At 30.7% G+C, this 18,765-nt stretch overlaps 4 protein-coding genes across 4 annotated transcripts; 2 read left to right on the forward strand and 2 right to left on the reverse strand.

Moving 5' to 3' along the window:
- Positions 1–1,381: 1,381 nt before the first annotated feature.
- LOC130677872 (ADP-ribosylation factor-like protein 3) lies at positions 1,382–4,336 on the forward strand. Its single transcript, XM_057484770.1, has 5 exons — positions 1,382–1,501; positions 1,875–2,003; positions 2,062–2,193; positions 2,259–2,495; positions 4,198–4,336. Exons 1-5 carry the CDS (start codon positions 1,499–1,501, stop codon positions 4,237–4,239), a joined length of 543 nt encoding a protein of 180 aa, XP_057340753.1. The 5' UTR covers positions 1,382–1,498; the 3' UTR covers positions 4,240–4,336.
- LOC130677867 (uncharacterized) lies at positions 4,237–8,628 on the reverse strand. The gene is made up of 6 exons (XM_057484764.1): positions 8,445–8,628; positions 6,560–6,728; positions 6,059–6,480; positions 5,467–5,980; positions 5,072–5,290; positions 4,237–4,892 (listed from the first exon to the last, which is right to left on the reverse strand). The coding sequence occupies exons 2-6, from the start codon at positions 6,716–6,718 to the stop codon at positions 4,812–4,814; spliced, it is 1,395 nt and encodes a 464-aa protein (XP_057340747.1). The 5' UTR covers positions 6,719–6,728; positions 8,445–8,628; the 3' UTR covers positions 4,237–4,811.
- A 2,125-nt stretch (positions 8,629–10,753) lies between these two features.
- LOC130677869 (odorant receptor 45b-like) lies at positions 10,754–13,244 on the forward strand. Its single transcript, XM_057484767.1, has 3 exons — positions 10,754–11,160; positions 11,219–11,927; positions 12,717–13,244. Exons 1-3 carry the CDS (start codon positions 11,020–11,022, stop codon positions 13,055–13,057), a joined length of 1,191 nt encoding a protein of 396 aa, XP_057340750.1. The 5' UTR covers positions 10,754–11,019; the 3' UTR covers positions 13,058–13,244.
- Positions 13,245–13,556: 312 nt separating this feature from the next.
- Positions 13,557–18,087, reverse strand: LOC130677870 (odorant receptor 49b-like). The gene is made up of 9 exons (XM_057484768.1): positions 17,147–18,087; positions 16,665–16,784; positions 16,413–16,530; positions 16,082–16,343; positions 14,810–14,932; positions 14,635–14,725; positions 14,429–14,565; positions 14,231–14,363; positions 13,557–14,160 (listed from the first exon to the last, which is right to left on the reverse strand). Exons 1-9 carry the CDS (start codon positions 17,288–17,290, stop codon positions 14,110–14,112), a joined length of 1,179 nt encoding a protein of 392 aa, XP_057340751.1. The 5' UTR covers positions 17,291–18,087; the 3' UTR covers positions 13,557–14,109.
- Positions 18,088–18,765: the final 678 nt, after the last annotated feature.

Genomic DNA, 18,765 nt, shown 5'->3' on the forward strand with positions numbered 1-18,765 from the left:
CGTTGCATGTGCAACTCAGTATAAAAGGGGGTCATGGTACAACCCAATAGCAATAATAATCCAAGAACTATAAGTTTGCATTCTGGCCAAACTGTCTCTAAATCTAAAATCACAGAAATTATGTATACAGCATGTGCATTGGTAGCGAACTCTGTCGCAACAACTTAAAAGAATTGAAGATTGACGTGTTATCTGGAGAGAAATACTGGTTTAACACTGAGTAATATACCGACAAACGGTAAACTGTCAACTAACGGTTTTATGCCAACGGTTGGTTGGGAGAATCATATTTCAGATAACCACCAGTTGAGTTCAAATTTATATACCCAGATAACCACAGTTTCTTCGCAACTAAGTTACGGAAAAACAGTTTCGGTCAATGTGCCGCCAAGTTGAGGGTAACATTTAACTATCCAACTATTGGCTACAATCGGTTAAGCGATTTTGAATTTATTCGAGAAAAACGGGTGGACATCAATAGCCCATAATCCAATTGCCCAGATCTAACATTGGACACAATCCTTTTACCTAGAATTCGTTTATTCAGATTTTTAAAATACAGCATATTTTTTATTCAGACATCCACTTATATAGAGTTTCTTTGACTTAGACATCCGTTAGCACAAACTATCGTTTGCACAAGCATCCATTCACACACGATTCTTTTGCCCAGATTTTGCACGACTCATGATGCGAAGCATCAGAGTGTGCTTTACGATCAAAAAAATTTTTTTCGCCTCACTTTGGCAACTATTTTTTTATTTTTTCAATATAAATTATATTTAACTACCAAGGCAAATAAAGAATCTGGACAAAAGAATTGTGTGTGAATGGATACTTGTGCAAACGATCATTTGTGCTAACGGATGTCTAAGTCAAAGAAACTCTGTATAAGTGGATGTCTGAATAAAAAATATGCTGTATTTTAAAAATCTGGATAAACGAATTCTAGGTAAAAGGATTGTGTCCAATGTTAGATCTGGGCTATTGATGTCCACCCAGAAAAACACTTTTTTGAACTTTTTTCGAGGATATCTTTTGAAAAAATCATCCAATTTGGATGGTTAAGGCAGTATTTGGCGCGGTTTATTGAGTTTTAGAGCTGATTAGATTTTGAAATCAATCTATACAGAAAACCAAAAGTTATCCGAAAAAAACAATTTATTTCAAACTTTGAACATTTTCGATTGATTGCGAAAAGACACTTTTTCAAATGTTTTTCTTAACCCTTGTCTACAGTTACAATAAATAAAATTATCCCACCTTGCGTTTCATTATGACTTTTTAATGATAATTTCTGTTTTGATAAACTTTTTTTCGTCGACGTATTTCAAGTTGTGCGCAAGTCAAATGTAAGGAAAATTTAATAATCTATGAAGAGGGTAGCACCTGCCTTAGCAACGAATTAAACAACACAAACTTTATTTTATTGTGTTTGAATTGTAAGCTCTCTTAGCTGTCAAGGTGCTGGAATATATTTTTTTCATATTTTGGAAACATGGTAAAAATAATTTATAGCTATTAATAAAATGCACTTTTGTATAATTCAATATCGTGATTATCATATAATATTATAATTGTTAAGTTTACTCAGTTTTCTGATGAGAAAACGATTCATCCTTGACAAATTCGTTCCTGACCAAACTATTCTAAATAGTTATTAAATCATCACAACTCAGATAGCAAAGTATTTCGAATCACTTTTGATTGAAATTTTGAGTAGAAATACAATTCATTTTCTGGTAATTCCGTAAGCTTTTGAGTTGGTCAAGAACGAATTTGTGGGTAAAAACTACTATGTAACTGAATTTTTTTTTTTAACAAAATATATTTGACATTGAGAAAGTTTGAATTATTAATCCAATAAACTTTAGGGGTTATTGGCAATTTTACGTAAATTACGACCAAACCAAGATAAAGAACTGCGGCTTTTGCTACTTGGTCTCGACAATGCCGGTAAAACAACGATATTGAAATCATTAGCTAGTGAAGATATTACTCAAGTAAGTTTTTATATTCAGACTGCAATTGTAGCAAATATAACTATATGATATATTGAAGGTTACGCCTACTCAAGGTTTCAATATAAAAAGTGTACAAAGTGAAGGTTTTAAACTTAATGTGTGGGACATCGGCGGAGCACGAAAAATACGACCTTACTGGCGAAATTATTTTGAAAATACCGATATTCTTGTAAGTGCATTTTTTATTTTTTTTTTAAGTATAGTTTCAAACAAGTTCTAATGATACGTTTTTAGATTTACGTAGTGGATAGTGCAGATATTAAAAGACTGGATGAAACAGGACAAGAACTTTCAGAGCTTCTATTGGAAGAAAAATTACGTGGAGTTCCACTATTAGTATATGCAAATAAGCAAGATCTTGGACAAGCAGTGACAGCAGCCGAAATCGCGGAGGGATTGGGACTTCATAATATTAAAGACCGTGATTGGCAAATACAGTCATGTATTGCAACAGAAAGCAAAGGTGTTAAGGTATAGTTTTATTTTTTTTTTTTTTTTTTTTTGAGAATATACTTCATTTTTTGTCAGAAGATCATAGTCAGATTTATTTGCATAAAGTCATGTAGGGAAAGTGTGCGCAAACTCATTCATTTTGGACTAAAATGCATGGGTTTGCGCACGCTTTCCCACATGACTCTTTAAACTTTTTTATAGTTATTTTGATCAGTATTAAAAGAAAATGTAAATTTAATATCACATCGACACATTTTTTATACAGAAATATTGTATTTGAATATTTAGCGCAATATTCCACTCCTTGCCTTGATCTGCACATGCGTGTGCTGAATAATTTAATGCGCATGTGCAGCCTGGAGATTTTGATCATGTTAATAAGGTAGTTAAATTCAAAGTGACGTCATCAAAGAGAAAGATTATACATTAGTTATTGGCTTGAATTATTGAGTAGGAGTTTACTCCGCCCGTTTCACTCAAATTCAGTAGTTTAATATAAAAATGAGTGTTTTAATATATATTAAACCATTCTTTTGACCAATCAGAAAGGATTGTATTTTAAACTACACGGGGAAATCATTCTTGTTTGAAATGCTTCCCCGTACGAAAAAAGTATATATCCGGGATTTATACGGGCAAAACTGAATATACGTCTCATATATGCGGCATATATTCAGATTTGCCCAAATATATACGGATATAGGGGCAGGGGGAGGGGGGGGGGGGGGGCAAAAGGGGGTACTCCCAAAATTTGGTAAAAAAAAATTTTATATTTAAAATGGTTTTTAAGCATTCCAAAATCACTTCTGTAAATATAATTAAACGTGACTTTGTTTTTTGGTAAAATTTTTCAAAAATCAATTGTCAGTTGAAAAATATTATTATTAAAAATTTTTTTTCTTCTTTTGTATCCCATAAACATGTAAAATATAATTTTTCTTCATGTAAATTACTTACAAAAAAATTCAACTTAATCAAATTCGTTTAAAATCCAGAAATTTTTTTTTTGACCTTTTTTAGGGGGTACCCCACTTTGCGCGCAGAAATGAAAAATTTTTTTTTTCAACGGTAACTGAAAATTTATTCTATTTACTTTGAATATCATTAAAAAAAAAAAGATTTAGCGTATTTGAGTCTCGAAAACTTAGTATTTCTTAAGAACCCCCTTTTGCCCCTCCCTCCCCTATACTTTTTCCGTGCGGGTCGGCGTCATAGTAATGCTGGACCATGTTGGCAATCTGTCAGAAATTGAAATAAACGACCGTATTTTTTTTTTTTAATTTCTTATTTTTCATTATTTTTTCAAAAATGTAAACGTCGATTTTTTAATTTCACTTACTCTGGACCAAGCCATGAAAATACTTTTGACAGGTTACTAAAAGTTTTATTTATTAACTAATGTTTTTTTTTAAAATACTTAAAAATTATTTTTTGACGAATCATTAAACTAAAATATAACATTTTATTTATTAAAACGCAACTATTTTCTTCTGATAATTTAAATTTATTATTATACAATTTAAAGAAATCATGTAAATATTTATAAAGGACTACAATATAAAATACTTCACTTGCCCATTTTGATTTTTTATATTGTGGACTTGCACAAAAATTTCATTAATAAAAAATAATGTTATTTGTATGTTTATATTGTGACTATCCTTTTAAATATTCATTATTTCTATCTATTTATAGCATGTTTAATAAATAATTATTACAGGAAGGACTTGAATGGGCATGCAAAAGTATCAAAAAGAAGTAATATTTAAATATATATTCTGATCAAAACATTATCGGAATGAATATGTAGCAGTTACAAAATTTTTGTACATTCGTTATATTCATTTTGAAATTTATCTAATATTTACAAAGATTAAATTATTAATATAGTAAACAGGTTAAAGTGAATAATTATATAAATTATATTAAAAACCGAGGTTCACATTTCGTATTAATTGACTTATTATAACATTTATATTTAACAGTATTGCACTTAATAGAATGTAACATATTTGATGTCTCGATTATTGATAAGTAGATGAAACTTCCAAAAAGTTAATCATTATTACTACAATTTACATGTTTATGATTTATATTTTTCAAATAATGTAAAAATAATCATATTTTTAATTTTAAATAAGATAATTATTATAACTAAAATATATCTTGATTTCATTACACTAATATTAAATATCGTCAATGAAAGTTCTTTCGTTGTCAACCGAAATATCAAAAATGTTGGGAATTATTTATGTCTCAGCAATATCCTGCCATAAAAAAATTCCTAGAAGAATTGATGATTTTTTATAATGATCCTTTATAATACTATTTGCACTATAATTCAATATGAATTGCTTCTGTAGTGACTCGAATTTCTTCTTCATGGAACTCATTGCAGTCAGCTGGATATTTTTCCTAAAAGAACCATAAATTGATTGAAAAATTTTTCAGCTTCATAACTTATCATTGATCCTTGGCAGATCTGAATTACGGAAATTTACGATATTTTACAGTAAAATAGGTAAATTATAGCGAAATGCGGTAAATTACCGTAATTCAGATCGACTAGGGTAATTTTTTAACAAGATACATACGAAACATTGTTCATTTTCTCTTATAGCACCATAAAGAGTCCAAAAACTAACATTCGTTTTGGTACTAATTGCCCACGCTGCTGGAAAGCTGCTAACCTTTATAATACTGTCTCGGAGAACAGATCTGTTGTTCTCATCAGATGATTTTTGATTAATAACACACAAAATGTGAGTTGCACATTTTGGAGATTTCACTGCCCACTTATATGCTCGATAAGTCTTTAAAAATATGGTAAAATAGAGTATATTCAACATTCAGCCCTTAACGAAGAAAAAAATATCGTGATTGGAACGATCTAATGGATAGTGATTGCGCACACTCGCCCCACATTATACTAGATCGTGAGTCACGATATTTTTTTCTCCGTATTCTTCATTATTTAATTTTTACATACCTTGAGAATTGGAGATACTAGATCATTATTTATAGTGTCGCTGAGACGATTGCTGAGTTCATTAGCATTAACTCTAGACATAATGAATCCTTTCTCTGAAGCCAATTTTATCAAGTCCTGAACATATGCCACTGCAGGTTTTATATACTTAGCACTGTCTATATTCATGTTAAGATATCTTTTTGCCCCAGCATTGATCATTCTGGTAAGACTTTCAGCGGGTTTTGTTGGGTCGAATACTGCTGACTTAGGAAACCCTTGGGATTTAAGAAAACTATTGACTACAAATTGTGCAGTGGTTAAATAACGACTTTGAATATCAGGATCAGATATATGAGAAAACCAATCAGCAACGAAATTTGTCAAGGATTTTATCCATCGTCGACGAGCACTTGGATTTTCAAAACTTTCAAGAATCCTTTCATACATGATATGACCTTCCGAATCACTCATAGAACCTATGATATGAGCTAATCCACTATTTTTCCATAGTGTCTGGCCGAACTCAGAATTTCTAAAACAAAATTTAAAAGACGTTTTTTTTATCTTATGTAACATATTTTTTTATTAAAAATTTATCATAAATAATTACCTAAAATGATCCCATAGAACATGTATATTTTCAAGAATTGGCGGCATATACCAGGAATGAGCTGAATGATCATGATTTTTTGAATGATCAGGAGATGATTCGCCGGAATTAAAGTTCTCTAATATCATGGGAAGTAATCCCAAGATACCTTCAGCATTATTGTTTTCACGAGGACCCAAAAACATACTTGCCATATTCATCAGACCTTCAAAGTCAACATTAAATCCACTTCCATCTTCATTATTGGACCTGGCGTTTTTCATCTGTTGATTGTTATTACCAGCAGAAGAAGCAACCATTTGTAAAACTGGACCCAGCATTGACAAATCTATGCCGCCTTGATTTTTACTATTTTGACCTCCTGATGTGCTCGCCATTAAGTTTCCTATTCCAGATAGAATTTGACCAAATCCTGCTAATCCCTATTCAAAAACATACATCAATTTTCACGCTAAATTTCGAATAATTGACAATTATATATTTTTATTTTATTATGCTTACATTGTTTTCATTCATAAATTTATTTGTCCCTTGTGATTCGTCAGAAAAAAATGAATTCGCCACGTCTGCAAATGCACTAGAAATATCAACGTCATCCTCTTTCTGAGCAACGACAATGCCCAAGAAAGCTATCACTATTAATGTCTTTGGAAAAATCATTTTTTTATCCCTAAAACAGATTATCAATGATTTAAATAACTTATGTGTAAATACAACTTAAAATAAGACGACAATACATAATTTTTATAACTATCGAGAATTTTCTTGACCCTTTTGTCTTTAATAATAGCGATGATTTTATACAAAATTAAAATAAATATTTATCTGCAAAAATATTCATTAAATGAATTTTTGAAATAACTATTCATGAATATGGCCGAATCTTTAAGCTGAATAATCTTGTCTTGTTATTTTCGGCTAGGAAAAATAATGCGTTAATGCTGTCACGTTTTGAAACAAGCCGGAAACGTTTCGGATTATGATTATTAAGATACCGTTGCTTCTTCGACGGGCCTCGTACTAAACTATATATTCCATGAAGTAAAAATGATGTATAGCTCTTTATTTAATTATGCATTTATCTTTGTATTCTTTCGCAAGAAGTCAATTTATTGTTAAAAAATGACTATTTGTGAAAAAAACTTTATCATAAGTAATAATTTTAATCGTAAAAATATTTAACGATTTGAAAACTGGAATCATTTAATAAATATTTTGTGACTCATTGTAGTATTTTAAGATCATTGACATACAGATGTATATATGGGACGACCAATTTTGAACCCGATCCTTTTTGATTTGACTGAAAATTTTTTCTCGTTTTCTACCCCATCAAAAACGTTTCTCATAATTTTTTCAAATTTTTTGACCCAACCCAAAAAAGATTATAAATTTTTGAAAAAAATGTTTTTTTTTATTTTAAATAGCCATAACTTTTTCAAAATTCGACTGATTAGGACATTTTTTTTTTTTCAAAATTTTTGTTTTTAAATGAACTTTTCGAAAAAGAATACAAAAAAAAACTATTGCTACCTATCTTCATTACTTTTTTTTAGATTTTTTGAAAAAATCACAAATTTCTCGATGTTTACCATTTTCGATTTGGCGTAGAATACCCAATATACACATATATATATATATATATATATGTACTCGCTTTTTTTTTTTTCAAATAATAGAATATATTTTATATTTGTTTATTTATAGAAATAAAATATCTTCTTTAAGATCAGTAAAACTTAATTTAAAATTAATAAAAGATGTATCGTTAAATACAGTTGCCTCTTAAACATGTGATTCTGAATACCGTAATCCACATAAAATTGACATTCTTCGCTTTCAAGGTTTGATACAGGATAACGGTACACAATTATTATTATCAATACATAAAAAAATACGGTCACAATAAATGTAAGTATTAAGAACAAAATAAAATATATTTTCAAATAATTAACAAAATCTTAATTCATCATGTTTCCAAATCAATTTTTTCTTTTTTCCGTAAAAATATATTCAATATAATAATTCTGTTACCCGTACGGAAAAAAAGCGTTGCACTTTTTCACTCATATTATCTTTAATAGCTTTAACTATGCAATTTAGCCGTTCAATTTACTATTTGTCCGTTATCACCTTATAGCTGATAAGAAGCGTCCTTAAAAAATATCATTAAAGTTATAAACGAAACATAGAAAATATATCTACATATATATATATATATATATTTGCAGTAGAATTTAATATCGTTAATTAGCCCTTTAAGAGTAAGAATATTCTCGAGTTCGCGTTAAAACGGTTACTATATTTAACACAAAACTTATATTTGCTAATAAAGTTGAAGAATATTTCAATTAAATTTGTTAAAAAAAAAGTTAATTTTACTCACCGTTAATAATAATCACATTAATTTAAATAAATAACAAGGAATATAATTATTCTATGGTTTTAAATATAAATATAATTTAAAGCTTGTAAATAACGCCGGAGTGGCAAGAGTTCATACACCTGACGTTGCTGTGGCTTGACTGGCGTTGAGTGTAGTCTGGCAAACGGTACTTTTTTACCTGAACGGCTCCGAGGAATTATGCTTTGTAGCAAACAATGCAGGAAAATTTTTTTAGTGATTATATAAGTTGACCTACAAATTCTTGTATCTAATGAAATATTTTACATTTATTTTTGTAGTTTAAATAAACAATATACAAATATATATATATTTTTTACAAATCCGAATCAAAATTATTTAAATTAAAAATTTTTTAAATTTCTCTTATTGTTAATACCAGTCATTGAGCATTCGACATATTCCCATACAGGAGCTGCCAGAGTTAAACAATGGGCCCCTACTTGGCCCAGCACTGGGGAACCTAGTTTTGGCACACCTGTATTGGCCCAGGCTTGGGCCAGGACTGGGTAACTTAGCCTTGGCCATCTAATGGCAAGCCAGGCTTAGGCCAGGACTGGGTAACCTAGCCTTGGCCGTTACAATGATTACCCGGGCTTGGGCCAAGACTGGGTAACCAAGCATGGGCCAGGTCTGGCAACCAGGCTTGGCCCGAGATTATCATTCCAGGCTTCTACCAAGGCTGGGCCAAGACTGGTTTACAAGCCTGGCCCAAGGTTCTACAAAGTTGGGCCAAGTCTGGGTCAAGCCTGGGCCCGTGGTACTTTCCTCTCTGGGTTATTAATTGATACCATTTATTTTCGGGGTATTATGGTGTATGTGATATTTTTAAATTATCGTTGAATAAAAACTTATTTTAATAATCATCAAGCGAACAAGAATTTCGTGAAACGGCAATAATTTATAATATTTATCTACTGTGAAACGGACGTGGCCTTTCTGTAGCTCAAACGGCTTCTAAACTCGTTTTGAGCGGATGACTCGTCGAAGATTTCGGGTACTGACTGATAAATATTTTGAAACCAGAAAACTTACAAAGGATAAATTGGTAAAATTAAAAAATTGCTCAAATTTTAGGAATGACGAACATTAATTGTTTTACCAGTAATAATTTATTATCTTTAAAACGGAAAACTTATGGCTACTTATTAGTAAATCAGTTGAAGACAGAGAGGACCTCTCTGTTAAGGGGATACGCTACCGGACCTCTTTCTCACACTTACAAAAATAAACGGGACTATCTTTGTTGCACTCGTAGAGTAAATGAGAATTTTAAAACAATTTTTCTTGAAGGCGAATTAGAATATTTGAAAATACGATATTTCTAGCCTTTTATTAAATTTAAAAAAAAACGCTAAAGACTCTATTTTAGGTTTCCAGTGTTTGCCGATGAATTATATTTAATTGAAAATCGGTTACCGTTACCCCTTAAGGATAGAGGAGCATAGTCGTTGGGGAGCTACTAATCTTTGATCGAAGGGATAAGTTTCTAAGTTTGTGGAGTGAAATGGGGTCAGTAGGATTCAAGACTTATGGGCCAGAAGCTTAAAAAAAAATAGACCATTTTAGTGAGGGATTTTCAACTGAACCGTTTTCATAAATAAAGAATCAAATCATTAAATAGAATATTTCATTCGGTGCGTAAATTTATTGTTTATCGAATGAAATGCTTCTCGTTCGGAAATTTCATCATTTGAATTCAATGACTCATTTGAAATTTCCATTTGCTCGGTGTAGTGTAAATGACTCGGTGTAAAGATATATAAGTCGCAACACTAGTATATCATTATTGTTATTGATGTAGATTATTTTGGAAAAAAAAATTGAATACACGCACCGAAATTTAACACCGTGCGTCGGGTAACTTTTACACCGGAAGTTGAGAAATTAAACACCAATTTATTCACACCACACCGCGAACTCAAAATTTTAAAAAATTGGATTTTGAAATTCTTATTGTTTTTAACTAATGCCAATTTTTCTTGTTTCAAAATTTGTTTATTTTTCCATCAAAACGACTTTTTTATTTAATTAAATCTGATGTTAAAATAGTAATGTCTAAATATACACTCAGAATTATCAAAAAAAATATTCTTATATTATTCATATCGATCATTCCCAGTATCTAAGAATTATTATCAGAGGATATAGGGACAATAGCTGGTGTAAATTCCCAGTATATACGCTCCTTGAATTTTCCCTCTATTAATATACCAACAGTTCTAATATAATGTTAATAGTAGCGGATTCTATTTCTGTAATAAGCTGCTACTTTTTGTGCAGAACCCCAATGATGTTCGAAATATTGATCCGTCGTACCTAACGTACAATTTTATTTTACAAATATGTATAGAACACTGATAATTTTATCTACATAGTAAATTATAGTCTTCTTTCCCTAATATATAATTTTGCTAATAATAGGCTTTAAGCCGTAGTTCTGAATGCGTCATGAATATATGATCCGTTTCTTACGATAATAATAAATTGATATTATAGAGTTTAACATCAATGTTCTTATCCGCAAAATATTAGAAAATTATTATATAAACCGAATATGTCACTTGAAACTTGGAATTCAGGAACAAGTTATGAACTTACGATTTATAAAATAATTATGTGGCCTTTAGGACTTTGGCCATTAAATCGCGGTGAATTATTTTCTGATATTCGTCTTTTTTTAGCGGCAATCACGCAAGTAAGTGAAGTTATTAGATTACATGCAGGCTAAACCTTAATATATAATATTTACACAGGCGTCTACATGTATTTGTCTTCATATAGAAATGTGGCTAAACTGTCAAGGTCTCGAAGACATTTTAGACATTTTCGTCCTCAGTGTTTTTTCCCTTCTTGCTTGCATGAAAGGAATAATTGTACGTTATCACCAAGAAAAACTTCATTGCAATGTCACATCAGCTGTCAAAGATTGGTTCACATTATCATTGAAAACCAACTTACGAAATCGTAAAATTATGATGAAACATGCTCGCATCGGTCGTATAGTCTGTATTTCATTAATGGCTCCTGCTTCTGGCGGTACACTTTCATGGATAGTATTTGCATTGCCACTTCCAATGTTCATTCCCGAAAATAGCACTAGTGTTGTCAGAAATTACCCTTTACAAACAGCATGTACTTTTCAATCTGTAACTCTATCGGGATATTATCATATTATTTTTATTATTCAAATCTATCAATTGATAGCTACATGTTTGGGAAATTGTGGCAATGATGTTTTTTTTTTCGGGCTTGGAATGCACATTTGTGGTCAGTTAGAAATACTGAAGAATGAATTTAGAGAATTAAAAACAACAAACAATAAATCAGAGGACCGAAAAACATTCCAAAATGTCGTTCGCAGACACTCTCATCTCATGAGCTTAATTTGTAAATTAGAAAGTTCATTCAACTTAGTTATTCTAGCTCAACTTATTATGAGCGGAATCTTAATCTGTATTATGGGTAAGTAATCCAATAAATTATTTTTCTGTGGCAACTGTTGGCAATGTCCAAATTCGCGATTGATTTGATTTTACATGAAAATCATTATATTCTTACCATGATCACTAGCTTCTTCATAAAATTAATATCATTAAACTTACACGTCAAAGTTTAATATTTTAGTTATCGCTCCGATTTTTTTTTTTTGTTGGTAGTATTTAAAGTCAATGTGTTGTAATTTACACGCCAAAAAAAACACCGGGGTAAGTCCAAGCGGTGTAGGTGTTAAAATTATCGGTGTTAAATTTACCCCCGAAAGCGGTGTGAAAATAACGCCGCTACCGGTGTAAATATTCTGTACCAGTGTTAAAATAACGCCGCCACCGGTGTAAATATTCTTTACCGGTGTTAAAATATTGTACTTTGTGAATATTTTTACTTACTCGATCACTACACTTGTTAATAAATCATATTTTTTATGTCTTATAATCTTTAAAGTTAATACTCCAAGCGGACGCAATTTACCCTGCTTTTACACCGGCATTACTCCACTTTTACACCTATTATATCCCGCTTTTACATCGGTTTTACTCCGCTTTTACACCGGTTACCCCGATTTAACACCGGTGTAATTTCATTTTTACACCGGGCGGAGTTAAAACGAGTCCATTTTTAACACCGCTCTTTTTACAGTGTAACAGAGTATATTTTATGCTGAGATATTTTAGACTCCCATGATCTTAATGTAAAAAAAGAATACATCAATACAACAATAAATTTGAGTATAGAGTGATTCATTTTGTTCCTCAGGTTTACAAGTCATAATAGCGATGAAAACTGAAAACTTATTCGCCGGAGTCAAAGCTTCCGTTGTGTTATCTTCATTAACGTCTCAATTGTTTTTATACAGTTATGGAGGTGATTACTTGACATCTCAATGTGAAGCAATTGCTTATGCAGCATATGAAAGTCCATGGCACAAAAGTTCAATGGAAAGAATAAAAGATATTCAATTTATTATTCTTCGTGCAGAAAAACTGATTTATGTTACGGCAGGAAAATTTTTTTCTATGACTTTAGGAACTTTTATGGATATTATAAAACTATCAGTTTCTTATATGTCTGTTTTGAGAGTCGCAGTAGATGTGTGATGGTTTTATTATCAAACTGGAGGATTTAAATATATTTAAGTTAAACATAACATAAACATAACAACCAAACATTTTTTATACTTTCATCAACCACACGGATTCTAAAAAAAGTTTTTATAGGTTCTGGTGTCAAATATTATCTAACTAAATATACATAAAAAATCCCTCAAATTGTATAAGTTTTCAATGCATTTACATGTATATTTTTATGTTTATTTTTTAAGAGGGGAATGCATCCATATTTATTTATTTATTTAATATAAATATTTTATTTTTCACTGAATTAATTATTTTAGAATTCATTTATATCTCTAATTTGCATTCAGAAACACATTTATGCTTCTTCAACATCAGATATTTGAAAAAATTGTAAGTAAAATATCATAAATTGAAATCTTCAATAGAAGTTTTCATAGTGCTACTGATAAGAAAAATAAATGTCAGTTCCCGGGTTGAAAATAAAACTTGATTTAGACTTTGTCGTCTTAAATCGTGAGTAAGTAAGCCAGTTAAGTATAAAACAAGGCGAATTCGCTCTGGTTGATGCAACCTGTTCACCAGTACAGGGAACTTCAAGCCTTCTTGGGCCAGAGTCTCTTTATTTCCTGAGATGGTAGGAGTGTGTAGCTCACAGAGGCACGGACTCGTGGTGGCTGCGGTTAGATACCACGCGCAATGAGGATTTTTGATCATACCTCCGGTTAATGTCCACCCTTAGTCACTTGATTATATCTTTCGATTCAGAGTGTCGTCTGGGGGAGAGGTAGGGGCTACGCAACGCGCGTATTCCCAAAAGTTTGACCGCGCATCAATTATATTTAAAATTAATACAGTATCGCATCTCAGGTTCCTTATGGAAAACCTCGGGACAGTCCGTTTATTTCATTAACATTTTTTTACACGTATTTTATTTTTCTCTAATTGTATCAAAAGAAAAAAAAAATAACCAATGCAAAGCTGAAAATTCGTTATAGTAACGTTAATATTAAATATTTATTTGATATGGATTCTCGATAATAAATTGTAGTGACGCCTATTTGTTGTTCTTAAAATTATTTTAGAGACGTCAAAAGTGTAAAGTACGACATAGATGTCTTGATTACCTGAAATACGTATAAATTTTCGTAAAATAAATTCAGTGCTATAACTCAAATTTTTAAACAATTTTTATACTTTGCTGAAACTTTCACATGACATAGTATACATTTTTCCAGCTGAAAGAATGCACGGTTTTCGACTTCGCATCATGATGAAAATGCTAAGTTTTTTTGTCTTTGAAGAAATATTATACCATTCACCTGAATACCTTGAATTTAAATATATATTCCTTATATTTAATATATTTCTGTAACAGAAAATAATAATGCTCACACTAATTGATGGATAGAAAGACTGTGGTCTAATAATCTTTGCCCAGGCCAACTGAGGAAGAAAAGATGAACAACTTGGCCAATAGAAAAAGTGCCAAACCTGATCATCTCACTGGTTTCATTCATTTTCATTACAGTCTAAAACCAAAAAAAAAAGATATTTTGTATTCACATAATTCAATTCGGTTTTGAATAGTATTTACGCACTTGAAATCCTGTAATACTTAAAGCCAACATATTAATCATTACAATACATAACAAACAACTATTGTAAGTAGATTTAAGAATTTGACAGTACCTTTAACGAAAAAAAAAAAAAAAAACAGTTAAACTAGATTAAAGTTATCGTAAATTTACCAATTAGTCCATTACAGTCACCAACTCTAGTATATTATTATGATGTTTTATGTGATTTATCATTAATTGGTGCATCCTGTCCTCCCGGATTACTTTTTTTCGTTTATTCCACACATATTTATTGTTTGCTACATTCTTTAGGCGGTATCTGAAAATTAGAATGTCTATATATATGCATAAAATATTTTTTGTCACTTTAATTTTCCGTACGATCATTAGTACACGGGTTATAAATTCCCGGGTCAAAAATAAAACTTGATTTAGACTTGGTTTACCAAGTCGAAATTTGGAGCCGTTTTTCACAAGACAAACGACTTTTTTTACGGAGGTATGAAATATATTAAGTTTTCGCCTTGGTTTAGACTTAACTGGCTTACTTAGTCACGATTTAAGAAGGAAAAGTTGAAATCAAGTCGAAATTGACTTGGTTTAGACTTATTCGCCTTAAATTATAAGTCGAAAAAGTCAGAACTAAGGTGAAATAATTTTGATATATTAAGGCGAAAGTAAGGCGAATAAATGACTTTTTTTCGACTTGGTTCAGCAAGTCAAAAGTAATGTGAATGACTATCGTGCTCAAAGTAAAGATGAATAAGTTGAACTTAAGATGAAAAAAGTTCAAAAAGTTGAAAAAAATTAAATTTAAGTCGAAAAAGTCGAGATCTTATCAAAAAATCGTCGGCAAATCGATAACTTTAAAAGAAAATAAGGCGAAGCGAGCCTGAATCAAGTTTTATTTTTGACCCGGGTTACTAAAGTAAAAATATTGAATTATTACAATTTTATAAACATTGTTTTCCGATTAAAACCGATAGTTTCCGATAAGGGGGAAAGTAGGACGTCCGAATCTGCGTGTTTGTCACCCTTGCCTTCGACTTGGGTTGGCAATTACAAACGCAGGTTAGTATGTCCTAACTTTTGCCCTTGGGGTGTAATTTACTATTTTTCTTTATTTATATCCAATTATTAATAAATCTAAGTATATATGGCCAGACGTTAACTATTTTTTCTCGGGTAATGAGAGTGATTATCATTCAAACATAATGTTAATCATCATGCGATTAATTTCGATAGCATTATATCAAGATATGAGAAAATTACTATAACCTTAAAAAATCTCTCATTGTAATTATTAACATAAAATTCTCAACTTGTACATAGAGTAGCCCGTAATTTACGAAATTGTAACTTTGAGACTGATTAAATCGCGCTCAAAGTCTAAAAAATCATATCTTATGATTTTTAGAGTAACGACTTGAATGCATTTTAAAATAAGGAATATTTTACTGAAACGTACCCAATAACTACAAACATACTACAGGCATGGTTAACAAAGTTTGCGTACAAAGAATCGAATGCAACGATTACAGTTGTAGGAAATGGACTGACTATATATGCATGGATCAAAATCGGTATTTCGTATTGCACTGGATCTACAAAATACTCTGTTTGATATAAACTGTTTTGAGGCCGTGTTTGATTCAGTGGCATATAGTAATCAAGAATTTTCGGAACCATGGGTGTAGTCAAAAACATCGCCGTAACGGCATAAATAAAATCTTTATTCATAAATAATATTATTTATAAACTTAGTAGTATTAAAAATCAAATATTTTTGTTTTACTCACATATATAACCATGAGTAAGTCTTCGATTATCATTTCCATATTTACGTAACATCTGTAATTCTACATCTGACATTGGAGATTCCCAATCAGTTTGAATTTTGATAAGCAGTATTTTTATCTTAAGAATAGAAATTTGTCAAAATATGAAAGCATAGTAAATAAAGAGCTTTGGTTTTTAGAAAATTTCATGGAAGATTTTAGTAAATGACACTTTATCAAAAACCAAAGCTTAAATTTGATGTTATCACCGACCTTATCAATATTAAAAAGACAATTGCACATTTTGACAATTGTCAATGAATGTAATGCAAAGATTGGTGCACATTCGACGAGCTTGTTGATGTCTCCAAAAGCTGTTATCAATTTTATAATCTTAAAAGTGAAAAATAAAATTAAATCTGTTTTAAAAATTCACATTCAAAATTAATGAAAGACTACAGTTAAAAATATCGTAGGAATAGTTAAATCTTTAGTTAATATTTATGATAATAACTGAGCTTCTGAGTATCCTCAAATTAATTTAATACAAAACAGTTCGATTCGAAAGTTTAAATTCAGCACGATACGTTTTTTAAATATTTTTCAAACATTAATTATATTCAACAATATAATTAATAAAAGAAAAAAGATTAAAATGTAAGCTGAAAAAAAATCCTATGCAACACAGAAAAAAATGTCAAGAAAATCTTGAGTCAAAAAAATAGTTTGCTTAGTTAACAATTGATTCAGTTTACCTCCGGCAAAAATATACTTGCAATTAAAAAAAACACAAGAACTCTTAATATTTTTCGAATTCTAGGCGACTGTGAAGGCCATGCACCAAAGCATGAAAGTAATAATTTTGTGATCCTCCAATTTAGATTATCGAAGAAAGTCATCTTTGTTTCAATTTCGACTGGATACTAAACATTTAGACTTTTACTAAGTTTCGCAAACCCTTTGTTTCGAATAATTTAAAATTCTATCAGAACAGCACAGTGCTCACATCAAACAGCATAATTACCCCCTTTTATTATGACCACTGCAAATCATTGATACTATAAGCTTACGTGTTGTACTTTTTCCTCGTTTCGCGTGACATCATGTTATAGCCCTTCTTTCAGAGAATTGAAACACAACATTAAAATGAATTTAAAATCAAAACAAGTTCATTGTAACATTTCTCAGAAAAAGTTACGTTTTCTTATGTCTATTTGAAACGGACTTTACTGTTAGAAAGTGCTTTATTCAATTTCTTCTGAGCCTTTACAACATCACTTTGCAATATCTAACAAATTTAGAGAATACTCTTTTATTTTCGTCATGAAATTATTCAATGCCTACGATTTTAAAAGCAATGGCTCGATATTTTTATTTAACTCAAGAAATATGTTATCCATTAATTCAGTTTACACGAAAACTCTGATGAAGAAAACAGATAACTATAAGAATAAGTTAAAATGCCATCCCATAACAATCATTTGACACATATTAAAAATATGTCCGAATAGAGTTGAAGAAAAAATAAAATATTATTAAACAGAGATGGGACTATTCCCTGGGAGCCAAAATGCTTTAAGTAGACCTCGGATATACTATTGCTATTTTTAGAAGGATATATTCAAACGCAAAAGTCAAAGTAAGTGTTTATTGTTTATTTACTACGAATAAAATCCAATTGTTTGTGACCTTTTTCTTCTTATTTTATATAGATTTTCATAAGTATGTAACTTGAGAGCACCATCTTAATGTTACTTTTTTATTTTTTTGAAATGCACACTTTCAAATGATATCGAAGTAATTTATTAATTTTTATCGAATAATTTTTTATAGTATTCAAAGTCGTGTGGGGCAAGCGTGTGCAGCAGGTAAGTGTGCGAAAACCCATGCATTTCAGTCCGAAATGAATTGACTTGCGCACACTTACCCACAGCGCACACTTGCTCCACATGATTCTAACTAATTTTTTAAGATATACAGTGAAACCTGGATAAGTGGGACCTGGATAAGTGAGAAGCCTCTATAAGTGAGACTTTTTCTCAGGTCCCGGTACTTCTGCACTGAAAAACCTCTTTAAGTGATATTGATGAACCTCTATATGTGAGACATTTTTTCAGGACTTACTAGTTCTTTTCTCTCATATTAAAAGCTACTTATCCCATTGTATCGGCAACATTTTTTTAGTATGCGTTCAATAATGCGTATTTAGTATTCGTCACCCGTTTATTTGCAAATTACTTTATCTTTTCTCTCTATTATGGCATTTCGAATCCATTCATTTTTCTTCAGTCATTCAGTATCATTCATTAGTCTGAGCCAAAATGTCGAGAAGAAAATTACATTGTCTGTATACAAATCTGACGCGGCAAAAGCA

This window comes from Microplitis mediator, chromosome 11 (assembly GCF_029852145.1).
Source record: "Microplitis mediator isolate UGA2020A chromosome 11, iyMicMedi2.1, whole genome shotgun sequence".
In the NCBI taxonomy this organism is placed as follows: domain Eukaryota; kingdom Metazoa; phylum Arthropoda; class Insecta; order Hymenoptera; family Braconidae; genus Microplitis; species Microplitis mediator.

Excerpts from the sequence above, each read along its gene's own strand:
- LOC130677869 (XM_057484767.1), top strand. The coding sequence starts at position 11,020 with ATGTCACTTGAAACTTGGAATTCAGGAACAAGTTATGAACTTACGATT. Across the intron at positions 11,161-11,218 it reads TTTTAGCGGCAATCACGCAA|GCGTCTACATGTATTTGTCT; the intron begins GTAAGTGAAGTT and ends ATATTTACACAG. Across the intron at positions 11,928-12,716 it reads AATCTTAATCTGTATTATGG|GTTTACAAGTCATAATAGCG; the intron begins GTAAGTAATCCA and ends TTTGTTCCTCAG.
- LOC130677870 (XM_057484768.1), bottom strand. The coding sequence starts at position 17,290 with ATGACTTTCTTCGATAATCTAAATTGGAGGATCACAAAATTATTACTT. Across the intron at positions 16,531-16,664 it reads GTCTTTTTAATATTGATAAG|ATAAAAATACTGCTTATCAA; the intron begins GTCGGTGATAAC and ends TCTATTCTTAAG. Across the intron at positions 14,566-14,634 it reads TAAGTATTACAGGATTTCAA|ACTGTAATGAAAATGAATGA; the intron begins GTGCGTAAATAC and ends TTTTGGTTTTAG.
- LOC130677872 (XM_057484770.1), top strand. Across the intron at positions 2,194-2,258 it reads TTGAAAATACCGATATTCTT|ATTTACGTAGTGGATAGTGC; the intron begins GTAAGTGCATTT and ends ATACGTTTTTAG. Across the intron at positions 2,496-4,197 it reads CAGAAAGCAAAGGTGTTAAG|GAAGGACTTGAATGGGCATG; the intron begins GTATAGTTTTAT and ends TAATTATTACAG.
- LOC130677867 (XM_057484764.1), bottom strand. The coding sequence starts at position 6,718 with ATGATTTTTCCAAAGACATTAATAGTGATAGCTTTCTTGGGCATTGTC. Across the intron at positions 6,481-6,559 it reads AATTTATGAATGAAAACAAT|GGATTAGCAGGATTTGGTCA; the intron begins GTAAGCATAATA and ends GTTTTTGAATAG. Across the intron at positions 5,291-5,466 it reads TAGTATCTCCAATTCTCAAG|ACTTATCGAGCATATAAGTG; the intron begins GTATGTAAAAAT and ends ATATTTTTAAAG.